General features: G+C 60.6%; 6 protein-coding genes across 15 annotated transcripts; 3 read left to right on the top strand and 3 right to left on the bottom strand.

The window, feature by feature from the left end:
• Position 1: 1 nt before the first annotated feature.
• On the bottom strand, positions 2-3,800 carry znf277 (zinc finger protein 277). Of its 2 annotated transcripts, none has more exons than XM_088418262.1 (12): positions 3,704-3,800; positions 2,710-2,965; positions 2,221-2,309; positions 2,064-2,146; positions 1,905-1,996; positions 1,517-1,627; positions 1,318-1,450; positions 916-983; positions 754-850; positions 644-686; positions 390-564; positions 2-328 (listed from the first exon to the last, which is right to left on the bottom strand). In XM_088418262.1, the coding sequence occupies exons 1-12, from the start codon at positions 3,729-3,731 to the stop codon at positions 148-150; spliced, it is 1,356 nt and encodes a 451-aa protein (XP_088274388.1). In that variant the 5' UTR covers positions 3,732-3,800; the 3' UTR covers positions 2-147. The 2 variants fall into 2 exon arrangements, with proteins under 2 accessions (XP_088274388.1, XP_088274387.1); XM_088418261.1 differs by having other exon boundaries at positions 3,644-3,774.
• Positions 3,521-6,416, top strand: immp2l (inner mitochondrial membrane peptidase subunit 2). Of its 6 annotated transcripts, none has more exons than XM_088418293.1 (6): positions 3,521-4,010; positions 4,411-4,442; positions 4,523-4,860; positions 5,375-5,440; positions 5,565-5,667; positions 6,103-6,416. In XM_088418293.1, the coding sequence occupies exons 3-6, from the start codon at positions 4,552-4,554 to the stop codon at positions 6,291-6,293; spliced, it is 669 nt and encodes a 222-aa protein (XP_088274419.1). In that variant the 5' UTR covers positions 3,521-4,010; positions 4,411-4,442; positions 4,523-4,551; the 3' UTR covers positions 6,294-6,416. The 6 variants fall into 6 exon arrangements, 5 of the variants coding, with proteins under 5 accessions (XP_088274419.1, XP_088274417.1, XP_088274421.1 ...); XR_015865997.1 differs by lacking the exon at positions 3,521-4,010 and adding an exon at positions 5,881-6,025 and having other exon boundaries at positions 4,017-4,686; positions 4,757-4,860; positions 6,103-6,249; XM_088418291.1 differs by lacking the exon at positions 4,411-4,442 and having other exon boundaries at positions 3,525-4,010.
• A 201-nt stretch (positions 6,417-6,617) lies between these two features.
• Positions 6,618-8,289, top strand: pdcd2l (programmed cell death 2-like). Its single transcript, XM_088418272.1, has 2 exons — positions 6,618-7,133; positions 7,435-8,289. The coding sequence occupies exons 1-2, from the start codon at positions 6,671-6,673 to the stop codon at positions 8,049-8,051; spliced, it is 1,080 nt and encodes a 359-aa protein (XP_088274398.1). The 5' UTR covers positions 6,618-6,670; the 3' UTR covers positions 8,052-8,289.
• A 230-nt stretch (positions 8,290-8,519) lies between these two features.
• Positions 8,520-14,110, bottom strand: dus2 (dihydrouridine synthase 2). Of its 3 annotated transcripts, XM_088418258.1 has the most exons (15): positions 14,007-14,110; positions 13,523-13,658; positions 13,403-13,448; positions 13,239-13,330; positions 13,122-13,165; positions 12,848-12,908; positions 12,494-12,541; positions 12,363-12,428; positions 11,566-11,723; positions 11,140-11,308; positions 10,949-11,070; positions 10,076-10,207; positions 9,914-10,001; positions 9,756-9,829; positions 8,902-9,285 (listed from the first exon to the last, which is right to left on the bottom strand). In XM_088418258.1, the coding sequence occupies exons 2-15, from the start codon at positions 13,637-13,639 to the stop codon at positions 9,099-9,101; spliced, it is 1,404 nt and encodes a 467-aa protein (XP_088274384.1). In that variant the 5' UTR covers positions 13,640-13,658; positions 14,007-14,110; the 3' UTR covers positions 8,902-9,098. The 3 variants fall into 3 exon arrangements, with proteins under 3 accessions (XP_088274385.1, XP_088274383.1, XP_088274384.1); XM_088418259.1 differs by lacking the exon at positions 9,914-10,001 and having other exon boundaries at positions 8,520-9,285; positions 13,523-13,932; positions 14,007-14,105; XM_088418257.1 differs by lacking the exon at positions 9,914-10,001 and having other exon boundaries at positions 8,702-9,285.
• A 123-nt stretch (positions 14,111-14,233) lies between these two features.
• On the bottom strand, positions 14,234-18,589 carry LOC148423039 (asc-type amino acid transporter 1-like). Its single transcript, XM_088418260.1, has 11 exons — positions 18,255-18,589; positions 17,717-17,921; positions 17,024-17,175; positions 16,820-16,945; positions 16,601-16,754; positions 16,280-16,403; positions 16,080-16,183; positions 15,929-16,025; positions 15,682-15,831; positions 15,331-15,508; positions 14,234-15,254 (listed from the first exon to the last, which is right to left on the bottom strand). Exons 1-11 carry the CDS (start codon positions 18,334-18,336, stop codon positions 15,154-15,156), a joined length of 1,473 nt encoding a protein of 490 aa, XP_088274386.1. The 5' UTR covers positions 18,337-18,589; the 3' UTR covers positions 14,234-15,153.
• Positions 18,590-19,180: 591 nt separating this feature from the next.
• LOC148423038 (5-hydroxyisourate hydrolase-like) lies at positions 19,181-21,836 on the top strand. 2 transcript variants are annotated; one of them, XM_088418308.1, is made up of 4 exons: positions 19,181-19,319; positions 20,098-20,260; positions 20,667-20,802; positions 21,329-21,836. In XM_088418308.1, the coding sequence occupies exons 2-4, from the start codon at positions 20,130-20,132 to the stop codon at positions 21,431-21,433; spliced, it is 372 nt and encodes a 123-aa protein (XP_088274434.1). In that variant the 5' UTR covers positions 19,181-19,319; positions 20,098-20,129; the 3' UTR covers positions 21,434-21,836. The 2 variants fall into 2 exon arrangements, with proteins under 2 accessions (XP_088274434.1, XP_088274435.1); XM_088418309.1 differs by lacking the exon at positions 19,181-19,319 and adding an exon at positions 19,347-20,019.
• Positions 21,837-22,247: the final 411 nt, after the last annotated feature.

The following is a 22,247-nucleotide window of genomic DNA, read 5'->3' as shown; positions in this document are numbered from 1 at the left end:
TTTTGCCCAGTGCGGACCTGGAACTGATATAAAAGATTTCGTGACGCGTACGCCGGCAGGCCACACAAACGGAAATCCGAAGGCGACGCCACGTCATCAAAAAGGGCAGAGTCCTGCGCGAAGCGGCCGAGGCAAGGCGCGTGAGCTTCATGCGGCGTTTTTGAGCAGACCCCTGAGGACGCTGTTCTCCTTGAGCAGCCCGACATCCGGCGCGTCCTCGGCGTAGACGGGGACGCCATCTTCTTGGGCCGGCCCGCCGCTCTCCTCGCCGTCGCTGTCGGGCAGCGCGCACAGCAGCCCGTCGTTCTCGTAGGTGGGGAAGTAGTACCTGCGCGGGTCGGGCGTCAAGACGCCGAGCGGGGAGCGTCGGCCGGGCGGAGAAGACTCACTGCGGTTGGTTCCAGGCGCGGGCGGGCGGCAGCGCCATGGCGTGCCCTCGCTCGCGCATGTGTCGCAGGACCTCGGCCCTGCAGCCAAACTTGTCCTGGCAGGCCGGGCAGCGGTTCTGATGGATCTGACGCCGGATGAAGTTGACCAGCTTGACCTGCTGGTAGAAGCTCAGGTCTGGGAGGGGGGGGGAGCGCCCGTTAAGAGCGCAGGAAGCCCGCCACTTGGGTGGCCGCCCGCCCGCCCGCCCGCTTACTGAGCTCCGCCCTCAGGTGCCGCAGATCAAAGTCGTGGACGTCCTGCAACGAAAGCAACAAAACTGTGGGCACGCCCGCGGGAGGCCAAGGCAAACATCTCCAAACGTGCCTTCATGTGAGCGTAGACGTCGTCCAAGGTGCGGCGCCGTCCGTGGCAGAACAAACAGACGGCCCCCATGGGACAAGCGCGCCAGTCGGACCAGTCGCTGCCAGGGGACGGACGGCGTCAGGCAGAGGGGAGCGGGCGCCCGGCGGCGACCCGCCCACTTACTCGTCTTTGTCGTCCGGCAGCTCGCGGTCGTCCTCGCTCTGCACCTGCTCCCACGTCTTCCCCAGCTCCTGCCGAAAGTGGCGAAAAGCTGGAAAAACTCCAAAATGGAAAGACTTCGAGGCGTTGCAACCTTTTTCCCCCGCCATTATGATTCTGTTCAATTTGATTTCCACCCCTTCGCCGCGACGTAGAATATGACTTCAGGCAGTCCGTCGCGTTTGTACTACCGGGTGGGAGTCTGCTCTCGCCGATGAAAACACTGTCCGAAAGCCTGACCCTCAATTAGATGTCAATCGACGAGCGGAGCGATAAGAGCGCTCCTATCCTCGAATGGAGGCGGATCGGCGAGCGGAAACGAGGGGCGGCCTAAGCGGGCGCCGCGCCGCGCCGCGCCGCGCGTACCAGGTAGTTGATGACGTAGAATCGGTCGTATTGGCGGTTGCTGGCGTTGATGCGGCGGTGAGCTTTCTTGCGCATGTGATCCTTCAGCGTCACCTTGTCCTTGAAGGTCTTCTCGCAGTACAAACACTGCAGGCTGGCGCGGAAGGCAGGATGAACGCCACGCCACGCCACGCTAGAAGGCGGGCGCGCGCAGACTCACCTGTCCACTTTGCTCTGCAGCGTGTCCAGAAACTGGTCGCAGTAGACGATGTTGTCGGGAAGCCCGATGCTGAAGGCGTGCTCGCGGGCCATGTGGTTCAAGAGGCCCGACCTGAAAACGCCGTCGGCGCGAGGTTCGATTCCATTCCGTCGCGTCGGCGGTCCAAAGTCGGGACTTGTCCCGAACTTTTGCCCGCCGCGTCGACTCGCGTTTACGGCGGCGCGCGAATTTGACGGGAGGAAGACAAACGTCCGACTAGCTCATGTCTTCTAAGAGCGTCCCGTAAGGTCGTCCCTCGGTCAGGGGCGGCGCTCGCTCCAAACACGCCGCGCGTACTTCCGTCGGTTTGAGCTTGAGAGCTCGCCGGCCGCGCCGCGCCGCGTCTGACCTGTTCCCGGTGAACTCGTCGTTGCAGAACATGCACACGCGACGGAAGCTGCGATCCTCTCGCTCCTTCTGCTGCTGCTCCAGCACCTCCTCCTGAGGACACGACGGGCGCGCGTTCCAGAAAAAGACGCGAGAGAAGCGAGGTCGCCGCCATTCTCACCAGGCGTTTCTGCTGGAGCTTCTCTCGCAGGGCGCGGTCCTCCGGAAGCACGTCGCACAGCAGGAAGTACCGCTCCTGCGTCTCTGCGGGGTCGGCGGACGTTCCCGTGACGCGGGGCGCCGCCCCGATGAAACGAAGCGCGCCGTGGCGTACTCACCGACGGGCCCGGTGGAATTGGTCTTGATCTCACTGCAGAAATCGGTGAGCGGCTGCTCCAAGAATCGGCCTTTCCAGTACTGCAGGTACCTGCGTGCGGGACAGTGGACAATTAGAACGCGCGGAACGTACGCAAATACGTAAAGAGTCATCGCGATATTGCCCGGGTGGACTTACGGGGACTCTTGCACATGGTATGTACTGCTTTACCCCCCCCCCCCCCCAGCACGTTTGAGAGCGAGCCAATTAAAAGCATTGGTTACTAATTCCAAAAAATACAAATAACATGCCCGGCATGTGCACGGACAAATTGCACACGTTTGTAAAAATGATCAAATTATGCAAAAGATGCCACAGGGCGAGCGGTTGTAAAGCGGTTGAGCATCACATGATGCGGAAAGCGCCAGAAGCGACCTCCATTTACCGTCAAAACGCATACAGTATCCGTTGACACGTCCGTACGGGCGCGGAACTTGCGTGCAACGCTTACTTTGGAAGGTCGGCAATGAGTTTGACATCAGCGATGACCAGCTTGTGCTGCAGCAGGAGATGCTTGAGGAGGACGTCCTTCTGCGTCACGGGAAGCCACTCTGAGCAGAAGAGGCACGACAGCGTCCCCGCGCCCTGGCCGCCGCACTGGCACCGGCCGCCGCACTGGCACTGGCACTGGCACTGGCACTGGCCGCCGGCAAACTGAGTGTCGGGCTCCTCTGGGAAGCACAGTGGCTCCAGGATGTGCTCCGCGCCTGACACCGTATCGTCACAAAAAGAAGAATTGTGGGACGTGTGAGGCACAAGCGCCATTCTGGACCCTCGAGGTCAACGGCGTTGTCAATAACGGACGATAACACGTGACGCATACGCGCGTACAAATAAGAAGCGCGCGGCAGATAAGACTGGCTCCAAGGATCCGAGTCGGCGCCGAATCGAAGCTCAAACGATCACACCTTCAACAAATTGTACGACGTGACGTAGTCACGCGACGAGGTACCGAAGACCACGCCCGCTGTTGCTCATACTTCACGCGGCCTATCGTTTTACAGCCCAAACCCCGCCACGAATTTGTTCATCTTTGGTCGAGTTTACAAACGCTAAACCATAGGTGTCGAACTCCAGTCCTCGAGGGCCGGCATCCCGCATGTTTTCCGGTTTTCTTTCCCCAACACACCTGATTCAAATAATTAGCTCATCAGCGAGCTCCGCGGGAGCTTCAAAACGATCCCAATCTTTTGAATCAGGTGTTTTTGAGGGAAAGGGTTTGAAAACATGCAGGATATCGGCCCTCGAGGACTGGAGTTCCACACCTGTGCGCTAAACAGTTAGCTTGCGTTAGCACTAGCAGCTAGCGACGCCAAAAAAAGGACGCGTTGCAGAAGGTGCCTCCGTCCGTTTTTAGTGCAGTGACGTTGCAGGTTAACCTTCACCTAACACGGGCCAGGAATGATCGAAAACGTGCTCAAACGGGCCTAAAAGGTTGAACGAACCATCGTCGCCCCTGTCGCTGGCAGCCATCTTGCTACGCCGACGCCGCGTGACCAAAACACGACAAGATCGACCAATCAGAGGCCGGACGATTATTGGCGTCAAATCAAACGGAAAGCCAGCTTGACTAAACGCAAATGTCGCTCATCTCCAACCGCTGTATTATGTAGAGTAAGACTACACTGTCTGAATTGTTCTCGAAAGAGGAAAAAAGTACGAGGTTGAGCAGTTACCCAGATGTTGAGCCGAGGGGCTTTAGGACCCTGTCTGGTCTTCTCCCGCGACACCAGGAAGTGGAAGCTCATGCTGGTGAGTGTTAGCGTTAGCATACTTTGGGGCGCGCACTAGATACCTTTCCTTTTACTGTTAGTGACTTTCGCTGAAAGTAAAAAGACAACGGCGTTGTTATGGCCTTTCCATCGCTTCGCGTGCAATATTGCGCCTTTTGTTTGTTTGTTTTTGTTAGCCGCACGCGCACGGGGTTAGCTCCTAGGACACGATGAGTAGGCACTCGTGGCGTTGAGGTCATACAGCCACAACATGGAACTGCAAGTCTTTATCAAGGAATAATAATTATTGCTCATGTCGCGTGAATCAAAAGCGGGTCGTAGCGTATCGATTTATTTATTTAGTGATAAACGACACGTCTGTTTTGAAACCTTTAAACCTGTCTTTTTTTCCAATATATTCAACTTGGGCTTGGGTACAGAAAGCGTCCCCTTAGATTTACATCTGGACATAGTAAGGCAACATGAACAAACGGGCGAAGAGCTCCTGCGCTTAGACGGCGCGTGACGTCTTTTCCCGTGCGGACTCCCCAGCTTCCCGTCCGCCCCCTGTCCCGGCGAGCATGGCTCAGAGGGCCGCTTGGGGGCGGCGCTACCTGCGCGCCTTCGCCAGCGGCTTCTTTGTGGCCGTGCCAGTCACCGTCACCGTCCTGGACCGCTTGGCCTACGTGGCCCGGGTGGAGGGCGCGTCCATGCAGGTGAGCTCCAAAAGCCGAAAAGGCGGCGAGAGCGGCGAAGGAACGCGTGCGCGCGCGCTTGTCGTCGCAGCCCTTCCTGAACCCCGAAGGGGCGTCGGAGTGCGACGTGGTCCTGCTCGACCGCTGGAGTGTCAGGAAGTACCGTGTCCAGAGAGGAGACGTCGTGTCCGTCACGTGAGTCGAGCGACGCCGTCTTTGCGCGTTAGTTTAGTCAGCGCTTGACGGCGGAGGTGCGAAAACGAGAGAGGATGTCCGAAGCGGCGGCGGGAGAAAGAGAGGTCTTCGACGGCGGTCGCGGAGGGCCGCCGTCCCGGACGCTCGGCGCCAGATTCAAGCGGTCGGGGTGCTAATCCGGCCTCGGCGGCCCTCGCCGGCTTTCCGCTCGTTCGAATCGCGTGCGTCGCGCCCGGAGGGCATGCCGGACGTCTGGGAGCCGACGATCAAATGCGACAAAGGGAGGAAACGGCCAAAAGAATGATCGCGTTTCAGATGCGCGCGCGCGCTCGAACACCGAAGCTCGACGGCGTAGAACGAATACGAGCTCGTTCGCCGCCGTCGACCGCAAAGGGGAACGGCGGCAAAACCCGGGCGGGCGCAAAGGCCGGCAAAGCGAGAGGAAGGTCGGAGAAGTAGGGCGAAGGAAACGTGGGCGGCCGCGGGCACGTCACCGTACTTTGCGGCCCCGCAGGTCTCCCAGGAACCCCCGGCAGAAGATCATCAAGCGCGTCATCGGCCTGGAGGGAGACTTCATCAGGTAGTCGGCCGGGCTTCTTTTCCGCTCTGGGACGCCAAGCGCATGGGCGCGCTCGCGCCCGAGACCTCGCAAACAGCTTTGACTTTTTGGTCGATCGGAAACGGAGGCACTTTGTTTGACGCAGGACTCTGAGCTACAGGAAGCGCCACGTGCGCGTTCCCGACGGTCACCTGTGGATCGAGGGCGACCACCGCGGCCACAGTCTGGACAGCAACACCTTTGGGCCGGTAAGCCAAAGCGCCACGACGGGGGGCAAAGCGCCACGACGGGGGGCAAAGCGCCACGTCGGGCGGCAAAGCGCCACGTCGGGCGGCGAAGCGCCTCGCTTCCTCTCCCGGAGCCGTGGCCTTCAGAGGCGGCGTCCTCGCGATCGCTAATGATGGACTTCAGGACCACGGCTTCCACCTTATTCTTCTTGGCCCTCCGCCGGAATAGCTCAGTGCCGCCCCTCAGCCCGCGGCGGCACCGCCCGTTACTACGCGTCGAGCTTCTTAAAAGTCAAAGGCGCAACCGCGAAATAGCCAGGCCGTTAATAGCCAGCCAAAACCGTCACCCTTACTGGCCGGTCCTGAGGAAGGAACCAAAGTAATGGGGGTCGGCGCGCAAGTGCGGCCGCGTCCCCGGCCCCTGGCGGTGACCGCGCGCTTTTGCGTTGCGCCCAGGTGTCGCTGGCGCTCCTCCACGGCCGCGCCTCTCACATCGTTTGGCCGCCGAGCCGCTGGCAGCGCATCCGGGCCCGCCCGCCGCCCGACCGAGCGCCGCTCGTCGCCGCCGAACGCGAAAGGTGAAGGGGCCGCGGCAAAAGTCGGCACCGTTTGCTGCGAGCGACCGGCCGCGCCCGTCGTTACCATAGCGACTTGTCTTGTTTTTCATCGGGATGGCGAGAAAAGCCGTTCTTTGATCGCGTTGACTCGCATCCGTTTGTCAACCTCGCCTTTGTGGAAAATAAAGCCAGCCGATGCCTCGGTGAAAAATGGCCGCGCGTTGTGTGCTTTTGTTACGTTGCTTCACATTTCCTCAAATTAAACTATCACTGAAAAACGCTCAGAAGAGCGAAGGTTGTCAGCAAGAAGAAAGTATTCGCGAAGATAAAAAAACCCAAAACAAAAACAAATTGTAAAGTGCCGCGCTCGTCCGGCAGAGGGCGCCGTCTTAGGTCTAGCGGCCGCGGCGATCGGCCAGCACGGGCGAAGAAGACGGCGCCGTCTGCGCGGTAGGCGACGCGCGCCGATGGCGTCCTTCCCCGGGCCGGAGCCGACCCTCCTGGGCGTTTTGGACGGCGAGCTGGACGAATCCAAGTACCGCGCGTCGTTCGTCACCAACAAGGCCGGCGGCCTTCCGGACCCGGTGCCGGGGCTCCCGCGCCCCTCCCCCCGCTGCGGCCGCTGCTCGGCCGCGCTGGCGCACGTGCTGCAGGCCTACTGCCCGCTGGGGGGCTCGCCCTACCACCGGTGCCTGCAGCTGTTCGCCTGCCCGGACGCCGGCTGCGCGGGCCGGCCGGACGCCTGGGCGGCGCTCCGCTCTCAGAGCCTGGCGCCCGACGGCGACGGAGCGGCGCCCGAGGCGGATCCTCCGTCGGCCGCCGACTGGTGCGACTCCGCCGACGACTGGGGCGTGGGCGGGGACGCCGCCGGGGACCGGGACCTGGACCGGGAGCGGGACGCCGACGGGGCCGCCCCGCGCCAACGAAAAGGTCGGCCGCCTTGGAGGGTTGGCACATGGTCTTTGATTGATTTTCTAATCGTCTTGACATGCTGAAAATATTCCTACCTTTCCGGATGTTTTTTCCCTCTCGTCGTGATAGTTTTCGGGTTCTTGAGGTTATAGGACATTTATTTGCAGAATCCGAGTCGTCGAATTCTGCACTTCTGGTAGGAGGTAGTGGGGGAAAAAAAGCATGAGGTTGTTTAAAAACAAAACAAATGAGAAATTTGAATGATCAAACGCGAGAGTGTAGCTGATGGCAGTCAATCAATGGTGTGTTTCGGCGGCAGTTCCAGAGGACGCCACCGGCGGCCGAATGGATGCCATCGGCGGCCGAATGGACGCCCTCCGCCTGGCGGAGCCCCCGCCGGACGTCCCCGTCCTGCGACCGTTCTTCATCAGCGTCCTGGACGAGCGGGACGCGCAGGAGGAGGAGGAGGAGGAGGAGGAGGAGCGCCGGCACGCCCGCCGGCTGCTGACGGACTACGAGCGGCGGGAGGGAGCGCCCGCCGGCCAGCCGGACGCCGGCGAGCGGTACGAGAAGGGCCGAGCGCGTCACGGCGACCGTACCTTCGCCAAGTTCCGCAAGAGGATCTCGGCGTGCCCGCGGCAGATCCTGCGCTACTGCCGCGGCGGGGCGCCGCTTCTCATGTCCGGAGAGGCGCCCAAAGGGGGGCCGGCGCCGTGCGCGTCCTGCGGGGGGCCGCGCACCTTCGAGCTGCAGCTCATGCCGGCGCTGGTGGCGCTGCTGGGCTGGGCGGACGGCGACGAGGAGCGGGCGCGGCCCGAGTTCGGCACGGTGCTGGTGTACACCTGCGCACGCAGCTGCTGGACGCCCTCGCGGCGGCTGCCCGTCCGCGAGCTCTGCGTGGTGCGGATGGACCCGGACCAGCGGCTCTTCAGATGAAAGTTCGGGGCACGCCGGAGGCCGGAGGTCCGAGCTCGGCCCCGCGTCTCCGCGCGCGGATCCCGTTCTACACCGGCCCTCGAAGAAGGGAAGAGCTGTCCTTTTCCCCCAAATGTTGGCATCGTGGACTATTTTTTCCATGCGCGCGCCATCCCCTGGGTAGGTGCCACTTGTACAAACGACCCCAAGTGCATATTTACATCGACGTGATGAAATTAAAGTATTTCGTTTGAGCAAAGCCCGACCGCGCCTGCTTCTCCGCCGGGTCGGATTGCTCCGTAACTCGCCCCGAACGAAGGCGATGTCTTTTTCGGTCGGCGCCCCCGAGTACCTTTTCATACTTGATTCCCGCCCGGCAAAAGCAAAACTTAAGCTGTCGGGCGGGGTCGACTCGCCCTTCAACCCGTTCCTTCCCGAGGACGCGATTAGACGCCTTTGCGGGCGGAATATTAGGCTAAAAGAGGGGCTCGGCGCAGTCATCGATAAAGATTCGGGAGAAGATGCATCAAAACAGGCCTCCGGGATCGAATGAGTTCAGGGTTTCTCTCAACGACAAATGTTCGTCCTTTGAGAGCGATGAGGCGACGATAGACCAGCATTTCGGCCGCAACAAGCTCAAGTCGCATCACTCAAAGGGAGGTCAATCTTTTACATGTTTGCATTACGTTATTTAATTGTATACATGTATATTATATATAGTGTAAGTAGCACTTACTATACTTTGGTATTGGATTTGGGTCGACACTGGCTAATTGGCTTCTATGGCCCGCCACGCGACCGTCCCGACCCCGGATTCATTCCGTATAGCGAGTGGGGGTCCGCTACAAGAAAACAAAGGACGAGCGGAGGATTTCATGAAAGCGCGCAGCATATATTGGTACATGATCTGCTCCTAAAAATAATGGCACAGAACAAAATCCGGTTTCTCCCAAACAAAAGGACGCCGCCACCCCCCCGAAATGAAAATCAAACGCAGGCAGGCAGCAGTTGAGTCTTTTCAGGTACTCCCAGGTGGAATTCAAAGCGGGCGGGCGCGCGCCGTTGCTTTTAGGAGGCGGCCGGCCCGTCCGCCGCTCCTTTCTTCCTCTTTTCTCCTTCCGCGTGGCGGTCCTCGTCCATTTTGCGTTTGTGCGACTCGCCGGGGTTTTCCCGGCTCTGGCGACCGTCCCGGATCCCCAGGACGCGCAGACAAACCACGGCCGAGGCCTGCTCCGCACACTTCTTGGACTTCTCCCTTGGGGGACAGGGCGCGGCCTGGCGTTAGCGCGCCGCGCCCGCTCCCTTTCATTCGCTCCCAGCCAGCCTTCGCAAATTGCCAGGCGATCCATAAATGCCCTCCGGCGGCTTCCCCTTGTCCTAACGTCGCCATTTTGCGCTCAATAACGAGGTGACAGACCATTGTTCTTAGTTATACGTTTTTTTTTTCCGGCGTGACTATGAAACGTCCGACCGCGAATGAACGCGCCCACCTAGACGGAACCAAGCGCGTCCAAGTATTTCCATAGGCGGGGGTGGGCCGACGCGGCGCGTCGCCTTACGCCGCGTCGGCCGATTCGCCGCCAAAGGCCACCTTCGCTTATTTTCAGTCGCGTTTTCAAGCCGATGGTCACTCGCGCCTTTTGCAATTTGCGAGGCGCCGTCCGAACGCGGACGAGGCGCAAATTCAGACGCGGGAAGGCAAAGGCGGCGCGTCGCGGCACTGACCAGAGCGAGGATCTGTACTTCCTGTCTTCCACGGTGACGGTCGACTGGAAGGCTCGGTCCTGCGCGCGCTGCACCTGCGCGACAGAGCCGACGGAGCGCTCAGGCGCGGCTCGGGGCCCGGGACCCGGGGCCCGGGACCCGGGGCCCGGGCGCGTTACCGTTTGGTACGTGGGCTGCTCCAACTTCTGTCGCCGGCTCCACTCCAGAAGGAACATCTTGGGCGTGAGCTGGGGGGGATATTCCCGCCTGCCAAAGGCTTTTGGTGCATTTCCCTCTCTTTTTTTTTTTTTTTCTTTAGGGAGGGCGAGGGGGCGGCTTACCGTTCAAACTTGAGGGCCATGGTGGCGACGTCTCCGTCCATGGCGACGAGGCGGTCCCGCCGCTCGGGACTCGGCGGGGCGTCGCGACGGGCCTCCAGCTCCGCCAACGAGTCCTCCAGCCCGTACGCCTCGCTAGGGACGCGGGCGCGAGCCGTTATCTAGCGCGGCCGCGCGCTTTCCTCGCGAGCTATTTGCACCCCGACGGACCTTCTCCCTCTTCCGGCACGACGAGGCTCGGCCTTCCGCTCAACCGTACGCGACCACCTTTTACGCAGCGCCTCGGCATCTCGGCTACCATCCGCGCGTCAGACGGCCGTCATTCGCATCATTTATCCATCGCGTCCGAGCCGGGACATTTTGTCGGCGGGACGCGGCGCAGACTCGAACAGACCATGATTCGGCAGCCGCTTTGATCCGTAACGCGCGTGGGAAAGCTCGTCGCTGTACAAATGTTTGGTTCGGACGCCAAACCGAACCGGGTCTCCCAACAACTCGGGCGGCGATCGGCGCCATCCGTTTGCGCCTCTCCGGTCCCTACGCGCGTTTGCTCACGTGCAATACGCCGCCGTACATGCGCGCGCGTCTTTACTTGCGCCTCCCCTCTGCCATTCTATCCATCGAGTGGAACTTTCTCTACCAGGTGTGTCTTTTGCGCACGTCTGCTTGCCAAATCTTCATGGCGTACGTCAGGGGGCGCGGGGAACAGCGAACGCGCGTAGACACGGGCTCGCCACCGACGATACGCCAAACGAAGGCTGGCGTCGTCTTACCCATATGCAAGAATGGTCTCGGCGGCGGCAAAAAAAAAGGCCAAAACCCGAAGCGCCATTGCTGCGTTTGGGTAGCCCGCCCGACGCCCCCCCCCCCGAGCACCTGAGTTCCCGGTTGGTCTGGGCGGCCTGCACGCGCTTCCCCAGGGGCGACTCCACTTTGTCTCGCAGCATCTGGCACAAGCAGTACTTGCTGTTGAAGGCGTGGTTGTCGTATCGCAGCGCCTGCAACGCGCACGCCGCCGCGTCACCGGCCGCCGCCGAATTTCCGACTGTTCGGCGAGAAGCTCTCACGTATTTCATGTAGTGGATCATGACGTCGTGGAGAGGAAGCGGGCCGGCGGCGCGAAAGACGGACGGGTTCCACATGGCGGCGCGCGCCAACATGACGGACGAGGCGCCCGCGGCCTCCCTGAAGGCGGCGATGTCCTCGTAGCTCTTGACCAGGTCCAGGGAGCCCCCGCTGCCGACACGCGCATCCCAGCGTTACGAAGAGAACGCGGCGGGACGGACGGCGGGGGTTCCGCTCCCGCGCCTGCTCAAATCCGCTCCCAAATACGGAAAGGATGGACGGCGACCCGGATCGGATCCCCGCTTTGTAAAAAACATTTTCCACCTCGGTCCCGGACAAAGGGCTTCTCTTCGGACACCCGGACCCCCATAATCCAAGCGGACGCGCTCTCCCCGCACGAACCCCGAAGGACGGGCCCGCCCGCTTACTTGGCGATGACGGGGACGGCCACGGCCCCGGCCACGGCGCGGATGTAGTCGCAGCGCACGGGGTGCCTGGGGCGCTCCTCCTTCGACCTGCCGTGGACGGCGATGGCGGCCACGCCCGTGCTCGCGATCCTCCGCGCCAGGGCCACCGTGTCCTCCAGCTGCTCCGAAAAGAGACGGCGCTCAAATTTGTCACGTGGGCTTCCTTCGCGGTCGGGCCAAATAAACGCCGTGGAAAAGGGCCGAGCGGGGTGGGGGTGGGGGGCGGCACCTTTTCCTCCCGCGCGTTGCGCGCTTCGGGTTCGGTTTCACCTCCGGCTTCGCGATCGAAATACATTGAACTCATCGGATCCCGAGGGCCGCTTCCATTTTTCCATGGTTTTCATCTTTTTCTTGAACTCGCCAAGTGACTATTCAGGACTTTGAAATAGAAGAAACGAGATCGCCGATGCGCCGAAGGTCATTTACGTGCGCTTATTTCTTTGCCGAACGTGTGCAAATGCGGTGGCGCGGGCCCCGTTCTGGCGGGTTGACTTTTTGGGAAGGAAGCGGCAATTTCACCCTCGAGTTTCCACGCTAGGGGCCGGCGAGCGTCCGCGCGGCCCCTAGGGGCCGGCGAGCGTCCGCGCGGCCCCTAGGGGCCGGCGAGCGTCCGCGCGGCCCCTAGGGGCCATGCGCCGCGTGGAAACTCGAGGGCGAAATTGGGATGGGACGGGCGAGCCTGCCGCTCTTGCGAGGGTAAGCGCCGACAGGAAAGGGACGGCCGCGCGGGGGGATATCTCACCGATATTTCAACTCACCGAGGGCAGGATGCGGATCTTACAGGTGACCGGCACAGACAGGCCGCCCACCAGCGTCCTGAGGATCTACGGGGAAGGAGACGGCCGTGGCGGGCGTCCGGCGGGAACCCGGCCCGGCCCCCGACACTCACGGCCTCGATCTTGTCCGGCCGGGACAGAAGCGCCGCCCCCATCCCGCCCTGCGAGGCGGCCAGAGGCACAAGATTCGGTCGCGCGCCCGTGCCGATACCGTCGCTTGGGCTCGGCGCCGGCGGGCGCTTCGTCAACTGAAATCCGAGCCTTTTCTTTTGCCAAATTTCAAACCGCGGTTAAAACCCATCGGATGGGACCCGGATACGGCCTCTCGCGAATCCGCGCAAATGCCAAAAACCTTTCTTTCTCCTTCGGGAGGTGAAAAAAGAAAGGGGACGTTCCTCATTTTGGTCTCAATGACTCCAAACGCGACATCGGCTCCCTCATCGACGGGGTGATATTTTTCAACTCGCCTTTGTGGAATATTCCTTGGGACAGCCCATGTTGACGTCGATGGCCGCCACGTCCTTCTCCCTGAAAGGCCGCGACAATCGTTTAGCGAGGGAGAACGTCCGTTTGGCTAAGGAAGCGGCGAGTATCCGAAGGTCCGTTTGAAGGGCGCGTCGACGGGCGGGACGCAAGAAGAAAGGAGGCGCCCGGCCGGGCCCCCTCGCCTTTCGAACGTACGGGCGGCCCACATCCGGCCCGAGCGCGCGGACGAGCGGGGAGGGAGCGAGGAGAACTCACACCAGCCGGGCCACGGCGAGGGCTCGCTCCGGGTCGGCCGTACCCTGCGAGGCGAACGGCGCGCCGCGTGACGCGGAGGGGGGGACGCGCTTGCGCGAGAGCCGCTCGCCGCCTCACCATCTGGAAGACCACTTTGCTCTTCTCCCTTTCGCAGGTCCTGAACATGACGCGCTCGTCGGGCGCCACAAAGTCCACCGTCTGCAGAACGTCTGGGCGCGCGCACACAGCCCGGTCACGCGCGCTCGCCCGCCCGCCCGCCCGCCGTCGCCACTCCCACTCACCGTTCCGCACCCGGTGACACCGCACCATCTTCAGGTCGATCAGCTCCTGCCGGGCGAGACGCGTCAAGCGGCGGGAGGAGGCCAGGGCCAGGCGGGACCGTCGAGTCGGCGGGGGCCCACCTCGCTGTAGACCACGTCGGCCCCGTAGTCGAGCGCCAGCAGCCTCATGGGCAGCGTGCCCACCCGCACCATGGGGGCCAAGGCCGTGACGTTCGCGAAGCTCAGCTTTCCGGCCATGCCCGAGCCGCTCCGGTCCCTGAACGCAGCAGCGCACCTTGTCGTCTTCGGACGGGCGTTTCGTCTCCGCGGACCGACTGTTCGCCGCGTGACAACCGGACGACGACCTTCGCGCGCGCGTTTCGGTGGGGGCAAACGGAAGAAAAAGAAAGGCGAGCACGAGTTCCGGCCGCTCCGACGCCTTTCCAGCTCCAACGCCTTTCCAGCTCCAACGCCTTTCCAGCTCCAACGCCTTTCCAGCTCCAACGCCTTTCCAGCTCCAACTTTCAGATGGGCCGCTCCCTCGATCGAGCCTTAAACGCTGGCGTTTTACAGCGGCCGCCAAACAACGTCGACGCCACCCCACGCGTCATCCGGAGAAACTCACCGACATGCAAAACGCCAAACGAGGCAAGGCAAAAGTGGCGCGTCGGCCGGCGGCGCTCGTCTCGTGCAGCTGCGCTGACTCGTGCCGCTCCGCTTCCGGCTTTGGTGACGTCATCAGACGTGGCCGGAGGTAGCGCCGCGCTACGTAAGAGGGTCGTTGCGAAACGGACAACGGGTCGACTTTGGAAAAAAGTCGTTTTGAAAACTCCAGGAAGAACGTTTGGCAAATGGAAATATTTGCAGTTTTAATGTGACAAGAAGCATTTCCGTTAGATTGTTTCTCTTTTAAGAAAGGGTCTGGTCGAAGATACATGACAGTTTCACAGTATGACGTTGCCCAGCCTTTACAAATCATTTACCATGGAAATAAAAGCACATTTATGGAAGTATATTGCTGCTGTAACAGGAACAAGTTTGCCATCTCGCTATTACAGCGTGATCGCTAAACTCACATTTTGACACGACAAATGATCACATCAAAATAATGTCTGCCACCCCCCCCCCCCCCAAAAAAAAAAAGAGAAGCGCGTGTCCCCCTTTACTTATCACCTGTCCGTAACCACATAAAAAGGTAAAAGATATTACGTTGAAATGTGAAAAACATTCATCACAAAAATTGGAATCACGTTAGAATGCGGCAGCAACACACGCTGACATTAGTGAACATATACAATAGAAGAACTTTTAGTCCGAAGCAGTTCGGGAAGAACACAAAATGTTGAAGCGCACGGGATAATTCCGTCCAATAGTAAGGACTTCAGTCAGTCAGTCCGTCAGTCAGTTAGTTAAGCCAAAAACGAAACGCGCATTTTGCCCCGTAAGATGTCGGGCCGCCGAATTCAACCGAATGGAGCGCTTCTCCGTGCGAGCGAGCGAGCGAGCGAGGATTTTTCCGTCTCGTTTGGCACGCGCCGCAGTCGGATACTTGGACCGAGGCCCCGGGTCGTGGACCCGAGTCGGCGGACGACTTGGACCCGGGCTCTTCGGACCCCGCTTTCTGCAAAATGCCCGGGGCCCGCGCCGTCGTCTTCCATGCGACGTGAGCGAGTTGCGCTCAGTGCAGCGGGAAGCAAAAGGAGATGCCAAAGTCCGAGGAGGCCGGCCCGTCCGTCTCGGGCCTCGGGGAATCCGGCGTCGATTTGTAAGGGTTAGCGGACGAACCGGACGGCGGCCCGGTCGGCCGCTCGGCCCGGGTCCAACTGAGGAAACACCGCCAGGCACAAGCGCTGGCCCGCCGAGGTCGCCGCCTCTGCGCCGCAAGCGCAGAGCCGACGGCTTCTTCAAAGCGGTCGGGCGACGGGAGCAAAGGCGGCTTTGCGACTCACCGGCCAAGCGGCGGACGCACTTGGGTTTGGGCGCCCGGCGGACGCCCAGAAAGTAGACGGGCACGCCGGTCAGCATGATGAGCAGTCCCACGCCGCACACCAGCGGCTCCGAGTACAGACTGAAGCCCAGCAGCAGCGCCCAGAACATCAGGTAGCCCACGGGCACCGGCAAGCGCACCTGCGGCAGACGTGCGTCCCCGCGTCAACCGTTTTCGAGCCTTGGACTCAACGGTCTTCGGGCCGCGCCCCGCCTTCCTTCCCCCGGTCCCCTTTCACGAGCCCAAATTTTCAGCCGGCGCGTCGCTCGCTATAAGGTCCAGGAAAGGAGAAAACGGCAAGACGCGACGCCACCTTGATGGGGCGGTAGAGCTCGGGCTTCTTCCAGCGGTAGAAGAGCAGGCCGGCGATGGTGACGCCGTACGACAGGTAGTTGATGAAGGACACGTAGTTGATCAGGTTGTGAGTCTCCCCGATGCACAGGATCACCATGGCGGCCGCGCACTGCGCAGGGCGCGCGAGCGTGAGGCGGGCGCTCGTGAGGCGGGCGCCCGTGAGGCGGGACGGCGAGCCGGGGGCAGGCGGCCCGGCGCCAACCTACGCAGACCAGCAGGGCGGGGATGGGCGTGCGCTCGCCGACGTGGATCATGGCGAGCAGGCCGGGCAGGTGCCCCTCCCTGGCGCCTGAGAAACACAGCCTGCCGGCGCAAACTCGCTCAGCTCGGCACGCGCGCCCACGCCCACGCGCCCACCTGGAGGACGTGAACAGGTAGCCGTTGATGCCGCCGAACGTGGACAAGGCCACCGAGATGGGCATGACCGCCGAGAAGGTGCCGAGCAGCTTCTCTCCGAAGGTCTGAAAGCAGAGGACGGCTCGGTCGGGCCGCCGCCGACCGGCGACCGGCGCGAGCGACCTCGCCGTCGCCGTCCGTTGGGAAAACGGTCGACTCACCACGGCGACGGCGTTGGAAGAGAGCAGCTCCTCGGAAGACATGGACGAGAAGTAGGCCGCGTTGGTCAGCGTGTAGACCAGCGTCACCAGCGGGATGGAGATGTAGATGGCGCGGGGGAGGTTCCTGAATACGGCGCCGACGGGAGCGGAGACCCGTGATCAAAATCCGCCGTCCGGCCCCCGGAGGATGGCGTCGCGTCGGCCCACGTCTTTTATGTTTTTTATGACTTGGCCCTATCGCCCGATAGCCACGGGAGGATCGCTCGGACGCGCCGCTCGCCGCCGGAGCGAATTGGGGGCGGTTTTGACCCACGCGGTCACCTTCGGGGATCCACCACTTCTTCCGTCACGTAGTTGAGAAAGTTCCAGCCGCTGAAGGCGAAGGAGGCGTGCAGGAAAGCCAGCGCCATCTGCCCCGCCGAAGGGCTGCGCTCCGTCGAGAAGAGCGCCCGCGAGCTCAGCGCCTCAAAGTTCCCTGCGGGTTCCGCAAGGAGACGCCGTGGGCTCCCCGGGGAGGCGGAGGGGGCGCCGGAGGCTTACCCTTGAAGATCTGGACCAGGCCCACGGCGATAATGAGGCCCAGCGCCAGCAGCTTCCCGACGGTGAAGGCGTTCTGGATCCTGGTGGCCATGCGCACGCTGCGGCAGTTCACCCACGTCAGCAGCACTGCGTGAGCGTGGGGACGGATGAAAGCAAAAAGTCCCGACCTTTCTGAATCGGAAAGGGACGCCCGCGGCGACTTACGGAGAGAGGCGGCCGACAGCACTCGCGTGGCGGCGTACGGCGGGGCGCACTCGGGGAAGGCCGGCTGCAGCGCATAGCTGGAGAAGGTGAGCGCGATGACGGCCAGCGTGGCGGGGTACATGATCAGCACGGCGCTCCACAGCAACAGGAACCTGATGCAAGCGCAAGTATAGCTTGCCGGAAGGCGCTCCGTTAGAACGAAAAGGAGCGCGGCGTTTCAGCTTAAGAACTAAGCGGGAACTTGACTCGCCGTCTTTGATCAATTTCCTTGAAATGATCTCACCGTACGTTTCATCAAACGAGTTGAGAACTGTTAATTGTGGCTGAAAACTGGCCGGCGATTCTTTTAGACTTATCTTATCAAAAGGTCAGTTGATGAAGTGTAAAAATGCAGTTTGAATTCTAGGCCAAGCCGGCAAAGAGACGGCACCGAAAGGCCACGGCTCGCCCTGTTCGGCATCCCGGTAAGGTGAACGGCATTCCCTTTCCGATCTTTGCCGAGCCGCGAGCCGAGGCCGCGCCGCTTGTTCCGAAAGTCGTCGAGGGAACGAGACGACGCGGCCAAAGAGTCCTTCGGAATGGACGGAATCCGCCGAGGCGGATTCGGACGGGAAGGAGAAACCTGGAGGCGGGCGCCGCCGGCGCTCGGCGTGCCGGAAAGGGTCGGGGTTAGGTTAGGCAAGGGCGACTGACCCCGGGAGGCCTCCGAAAATCTCGCTGACGTAGGCGTAGTCGCCGCCCGACTTGGGGATGGCCGCGCCCAGCTCGGCGTAGCACAGCGAGCCCAGGGCGGCCGCGCCCCCGCCCAGCGTCCACACCAGCAGGGCCGCGCCCACCGAGCCCGAGTGCTCCAGAACGCCCTTGGGCGAGATGAAGATGCCCGAGCCGACGACGTTCCCTGCGGGCAGAGCGGAGCGCGGGCGCGGTCAGTCCGCGCCGACCGCTCGCCGTTTGGGAAATTAGCTCCCGCCGTCCCACGGGGAGGGAGGAGGACATTTTTGGACTTTTTATGACCGCGGATGAGTCCGCCGTTGGAAGGATCAAAGCGCTTCGGGCGTAGCGGCGCCCCCGCCGGGGTACGGTGGAGCGGAGCTTGGGAAAAGGCCGTCCAAATTTTCACCCGTGCGCGCGGATCGGGCGAGGCCGGCGACGCGCTCCGGCCCGTCCGCGCGCGCGGAAGAGAGCCGACCCGAGCGGGCCGGCCGGCGGGACGCGACGGCGGGCGCTTCACCGATGATGATGGCGCAGGCGCTCAGCAGGCCGATCTCCTTCTTGAGGGCCACGCGCTCCGGGGCCCGGGTCCCGGGGTCCATGTCGGCCTCCCCGGCTGCGCCGGCGCTCCGGCTGGCTCCCACCGCGACGGAGAGCGCTCCGGCTTTGGCCGCCCCCCTCTCTCGCCGTCGGGGCCCCCTCAATGGGCCGCGCTTGCGCAACCGCCGCTCGGGCTTGAATGTTAAGTAGGGAGGCGTTCAGGCTCTCCCGGGGGAAGCCCGCGCCGAGCCCCGCTACCAATCGGGCTTCCGTAGGCGCAAAGCCGCTCGAGGGGGCCTCCTTGAGCGCTTTTTGTCAAATTCCGAGGGGGTGGCTCCGCGGTCCGGAAGAAGAGTCATACTTGCGTCCGCCAGCGCTTGGGGGCGTGCGTGCGTCCGGGGAGAACGTTGGGATCGAGCCGAGCGGCCCGTCCCCCTCCGTCGTTTTATCGCCCGGCTCTTAAGTTCCGCGTGTCCCCGTTGGTCCCCGGGAAGGATTCGCGTCAGATTTGGAGACAAAGACTAACTTCCGTCGAAGAAGGCCGCACTTCACATCGAAAATCGAGAACGGACCCAGTGGCCGATGAAAGCAGAGCGGGCGCGGGAGCAGAAAGAAAGCAGAAGATGAGGGACGGCCGGACCAAAGCCCAACGGCCCGGAAGCGCGCACGAAAACTGGACGCAAAGCAAAACGCCGACAAGAACCAACTGAAGAACGGGTCGCGCCGACCTCGGGGCGACCTCGGGGCGACCTCGGGGCGACTCGGTCATCCCGAAACGGCCACCTTTTCAAAGCGGACGCCGCCTTAATTGGCTTGTTTGCCGGAGCGGCGCAAATTTCCCGAATGGAAAAAACCCCATCAATTGGCAGCCGGGCTTTAAAAGGAGCTAACGAGGGCGTTATCGCCGCCGGCTTGTTTGTTGACTTTTTTTCTCCCTCCCTTTTTAATGATTGATTGCGAGCGGGACAACCTTTGACAAGGGCCTTGTTTGCAGTGCGCGCTGGCCGCCGGCTCGGAGCGACGCGCGATTCGGCGGCGGCGGCGGGTGAGTCTGCTTCTTTCTCCTTCTGCTCTTTTGCTTTTGGGGATGTGAAATTCCATCGCGGCCAAGACGTTCGAGTGCTTTGCGCGCTTTACCAAATATCGCCTTCGCCTCGCAAAGGACGGAAAACTGGGACGATTTTTTTTTTTGGGGGGGGGGGGGTCCCGCCGTTGTGTTATGCTATTTTAATGCGTCGACGTGGCAAAGGAGGACAGCGAAAATAAGCCAAACGCGAACCTTTTCTCTGTTTGAATTGTCTGTTTTTGCGTCAAACTGCAAATAAGCTTTCAAAGGGATGTGTCGGCCATCCCGTTTGGAAGGAAGAGACCAGCGTTTTTTTCATCGATGTTCGGAAGGTGCATTTGTCTACTCCCGCTCAACGTGTCTGAAATACTTTTGTTTAACAACAAGCGGACGTGTTTTGGGACCTCTCCCTTTCCTTGACGTGCGTGACAACTGCTTGTCTTTTGTCTTTTGTCTTTTGTCTTTTGTCTTTTGTCTTTTGTTTTTCTTCTCTCGTCCGGATTCGTTTGGGCGCGTGCCGCGACGACCGACCGATTGGTCCGGAATGAGCGGGCGTGTCCGAAGCGCGGCCCGTCGACCGTTTTTCAGCGGCCTTCGCTAAAGACGAGAGACGACGCGGCGCGCGGGGCTCGTTAAAAAAAGCGAGGACCGCCGCCGTCGATAATAGGAAGAAGCTTTTGTAAATACGCCAAGATACGAGCGACGCAATGGACGAGGCATCTTTGCGAGACCGTGACGCACGGCCATGATTCATAAGGAAAAGTCGAGTTTGGCCGGGACCGCACCAGGATGAAGTCGGACGGCGGCCCGCTCAGCACGCGCGTGCTCAACACCGGCGACGGCGTTCCGGCCGCGCGCGTCTCCCTCAGCCTGCATCGTCTGGACACGCAGCTCAAGCTCTGGCACTTGCTCAATGTGGGGTAGGACGCCCGCCCGCCCGGCCGGCCGCAAAACTCAAGCGCATGCGGAAAGTCACCCCCAAGCACCTGGCGTAGCCAACTGCGGCCCACTACAGTATTCCTCCTACTGGCGAAAATCCTTCCTTCCATTCCTAACTAGAGCCCATTTCCACATGTAAACGGCCCGATCCGTTCCAGCGCGCCAAAATGGCCTTTAAATTCATATCAATAAATGAGGAAAATGCCTCAAAAATGCTAGCAAATACCGCCACGTTTGCTATAGCTGCAATCCAGCGGCCCCCCAGGTACGTCACAAACACACAATAAATCGGTCCCTTTGAACCCACAACATCTTAGCCTCTCCCCGGTACGCCGCAGTCACCTTTCTGCGCAGGTTCCCGCTCATCGATTGATTTTTCGGCGCCAGGACCACGGACGAGGAGGGCCGCTGCTCGGGTCTCATCAGCCGGGAAGCCTTCGTGCCGGGGATGTACAAGTTACGCTTCGAGACGGGCTCCTACTGGACCGGCCTGGGACGCGAGCCCTTCTACCCCTACGCCGAGGTCACTTTTTCCACTCGCGTCTTGCGGTATTTCTCCGAGTAGATTTGGAAGAGGGAGCTTTAAAACAAACCCTTCTTGTCACACAAAATGAGCAAAACGACGGGCGAGAAACCAAATGGGGGCGCCACTTCATCCCTCGGACTTGTTTTCGGGAGATCAAAACTCCAAAATGTTTGAAAAAGATTCTTGCCCAAAGCGTTTGTAGGTTTCCCTCCCCTCTAAAAAAACAAGAAGCCATGGGAGCGGTGACGGACGAGGTGTCAATCACTCGCCACGCGCCTGTTGGCTTGGGGAATTTGGGGGGGGGGTTTCTTTCGGGATATCCGCCCGCGGATCATTAGCAGAAAAGGCAACGTGTTTGAGATGGCAGTGCAAGGAGAGCAGTTTCTTCTTTGCTTTACTGTACGCGTGTCCGTTTTGGAAAGATCTTAACCCTTTGCGATCACTTGGCCTCATCGTAATTCACTTTTGAGGCCCGAAAGAGACTCGCGCCGCAATAGACTTTGGCCGCGTGTGTGTGCCGCAGGTGGTGTTCACCGTCAACGGGTCGGCGCGGAACCTTCACCTGCCGCTGCTCGTGAGCCGCTTCTCCTACAGCGCCTACGCGGAAAGCCGAGGACGATCGCCGTGACCGGGCGACGGGCGACGGGCGACGGGCGACGGGCGACGGGCGGGCTCCTGCGTTTAGGCCTAACCTACCACTAGAAAGTAACACCGTGAATGATCAAACGGAAGTTGATGTGGGGGGCGAAACTTTGGGCTTCGGGGTGCGCATAATCGATTCGTTCACGGATGACATTCGGAAGAGTATGTCAGCCTGTAAAGTCACATCTAAAAGTTTCTTTTATTGAACTAAAAAAAGCGGGCTGTGGCTTCAGGCCTAGCTATTCCTTTCTCATTTGCCCCTGCTTGCCCCAGCGATCATTTCTTTTTGTATTTCGCCCCCTTTTTTTTCCTGTCACAAATGAAAGCGCTACAAATGTATTCTTCTTCTGATTGCGCTGACAATAAATAGAATCCAATCAAGGTGAAAAGTGACTATAGGGTTTTTGTATGTACGTACTCTCCTATGACGTGGTGCGGAAGCGCCGACCTATTGGGACCCTGAGTTGGGACGGTGAGTTGGAAATGTCCTTTTGTAGTTTGTCTCGTGCGCGTTGTTTTCTCCCTCATCATTCTTGGAAAATTATGATAAAACGTCATTGTATTTTAAGAATACATTGTTCTTTTTTCAGTTAAAAAAAACGTTTATAAAAATAATCCAAAAGTCTATGATTCGTCCCCCCCAAAAAACAACATGTTCTTCGATAAGAGCCTTTTTTTTTTGCTAAAATAAAAATATGCTACTTTTGACGCTCAATGATGTTTTTTGACTTCAATAAGTTATTGATGCTAAATTGACCTTTGTACAAAAACCGCAACCGCGTGTTGGTCAAATTGAAAAG

Source organism: Hippichthys cyanospilos, chromosome 6, assembly GCF_059441005.1.
Source record: "Hippichthys cyanospilos isolate Australia breed blue-spotted pipefish chromosome 6, RoL_Hcya_1.0, whole genome shotgun sequence".
Classification (NCBI taxonomy): Eukaryota; Metazoa; Chordata; class Actinopteri; order Syngnathiformes; family Syngnathidae; genus Hippichthys; species Hippichthys cyanospilos.
This window is presented reverse-complemented; position numbering and strand designations above follow the sequence as displayed.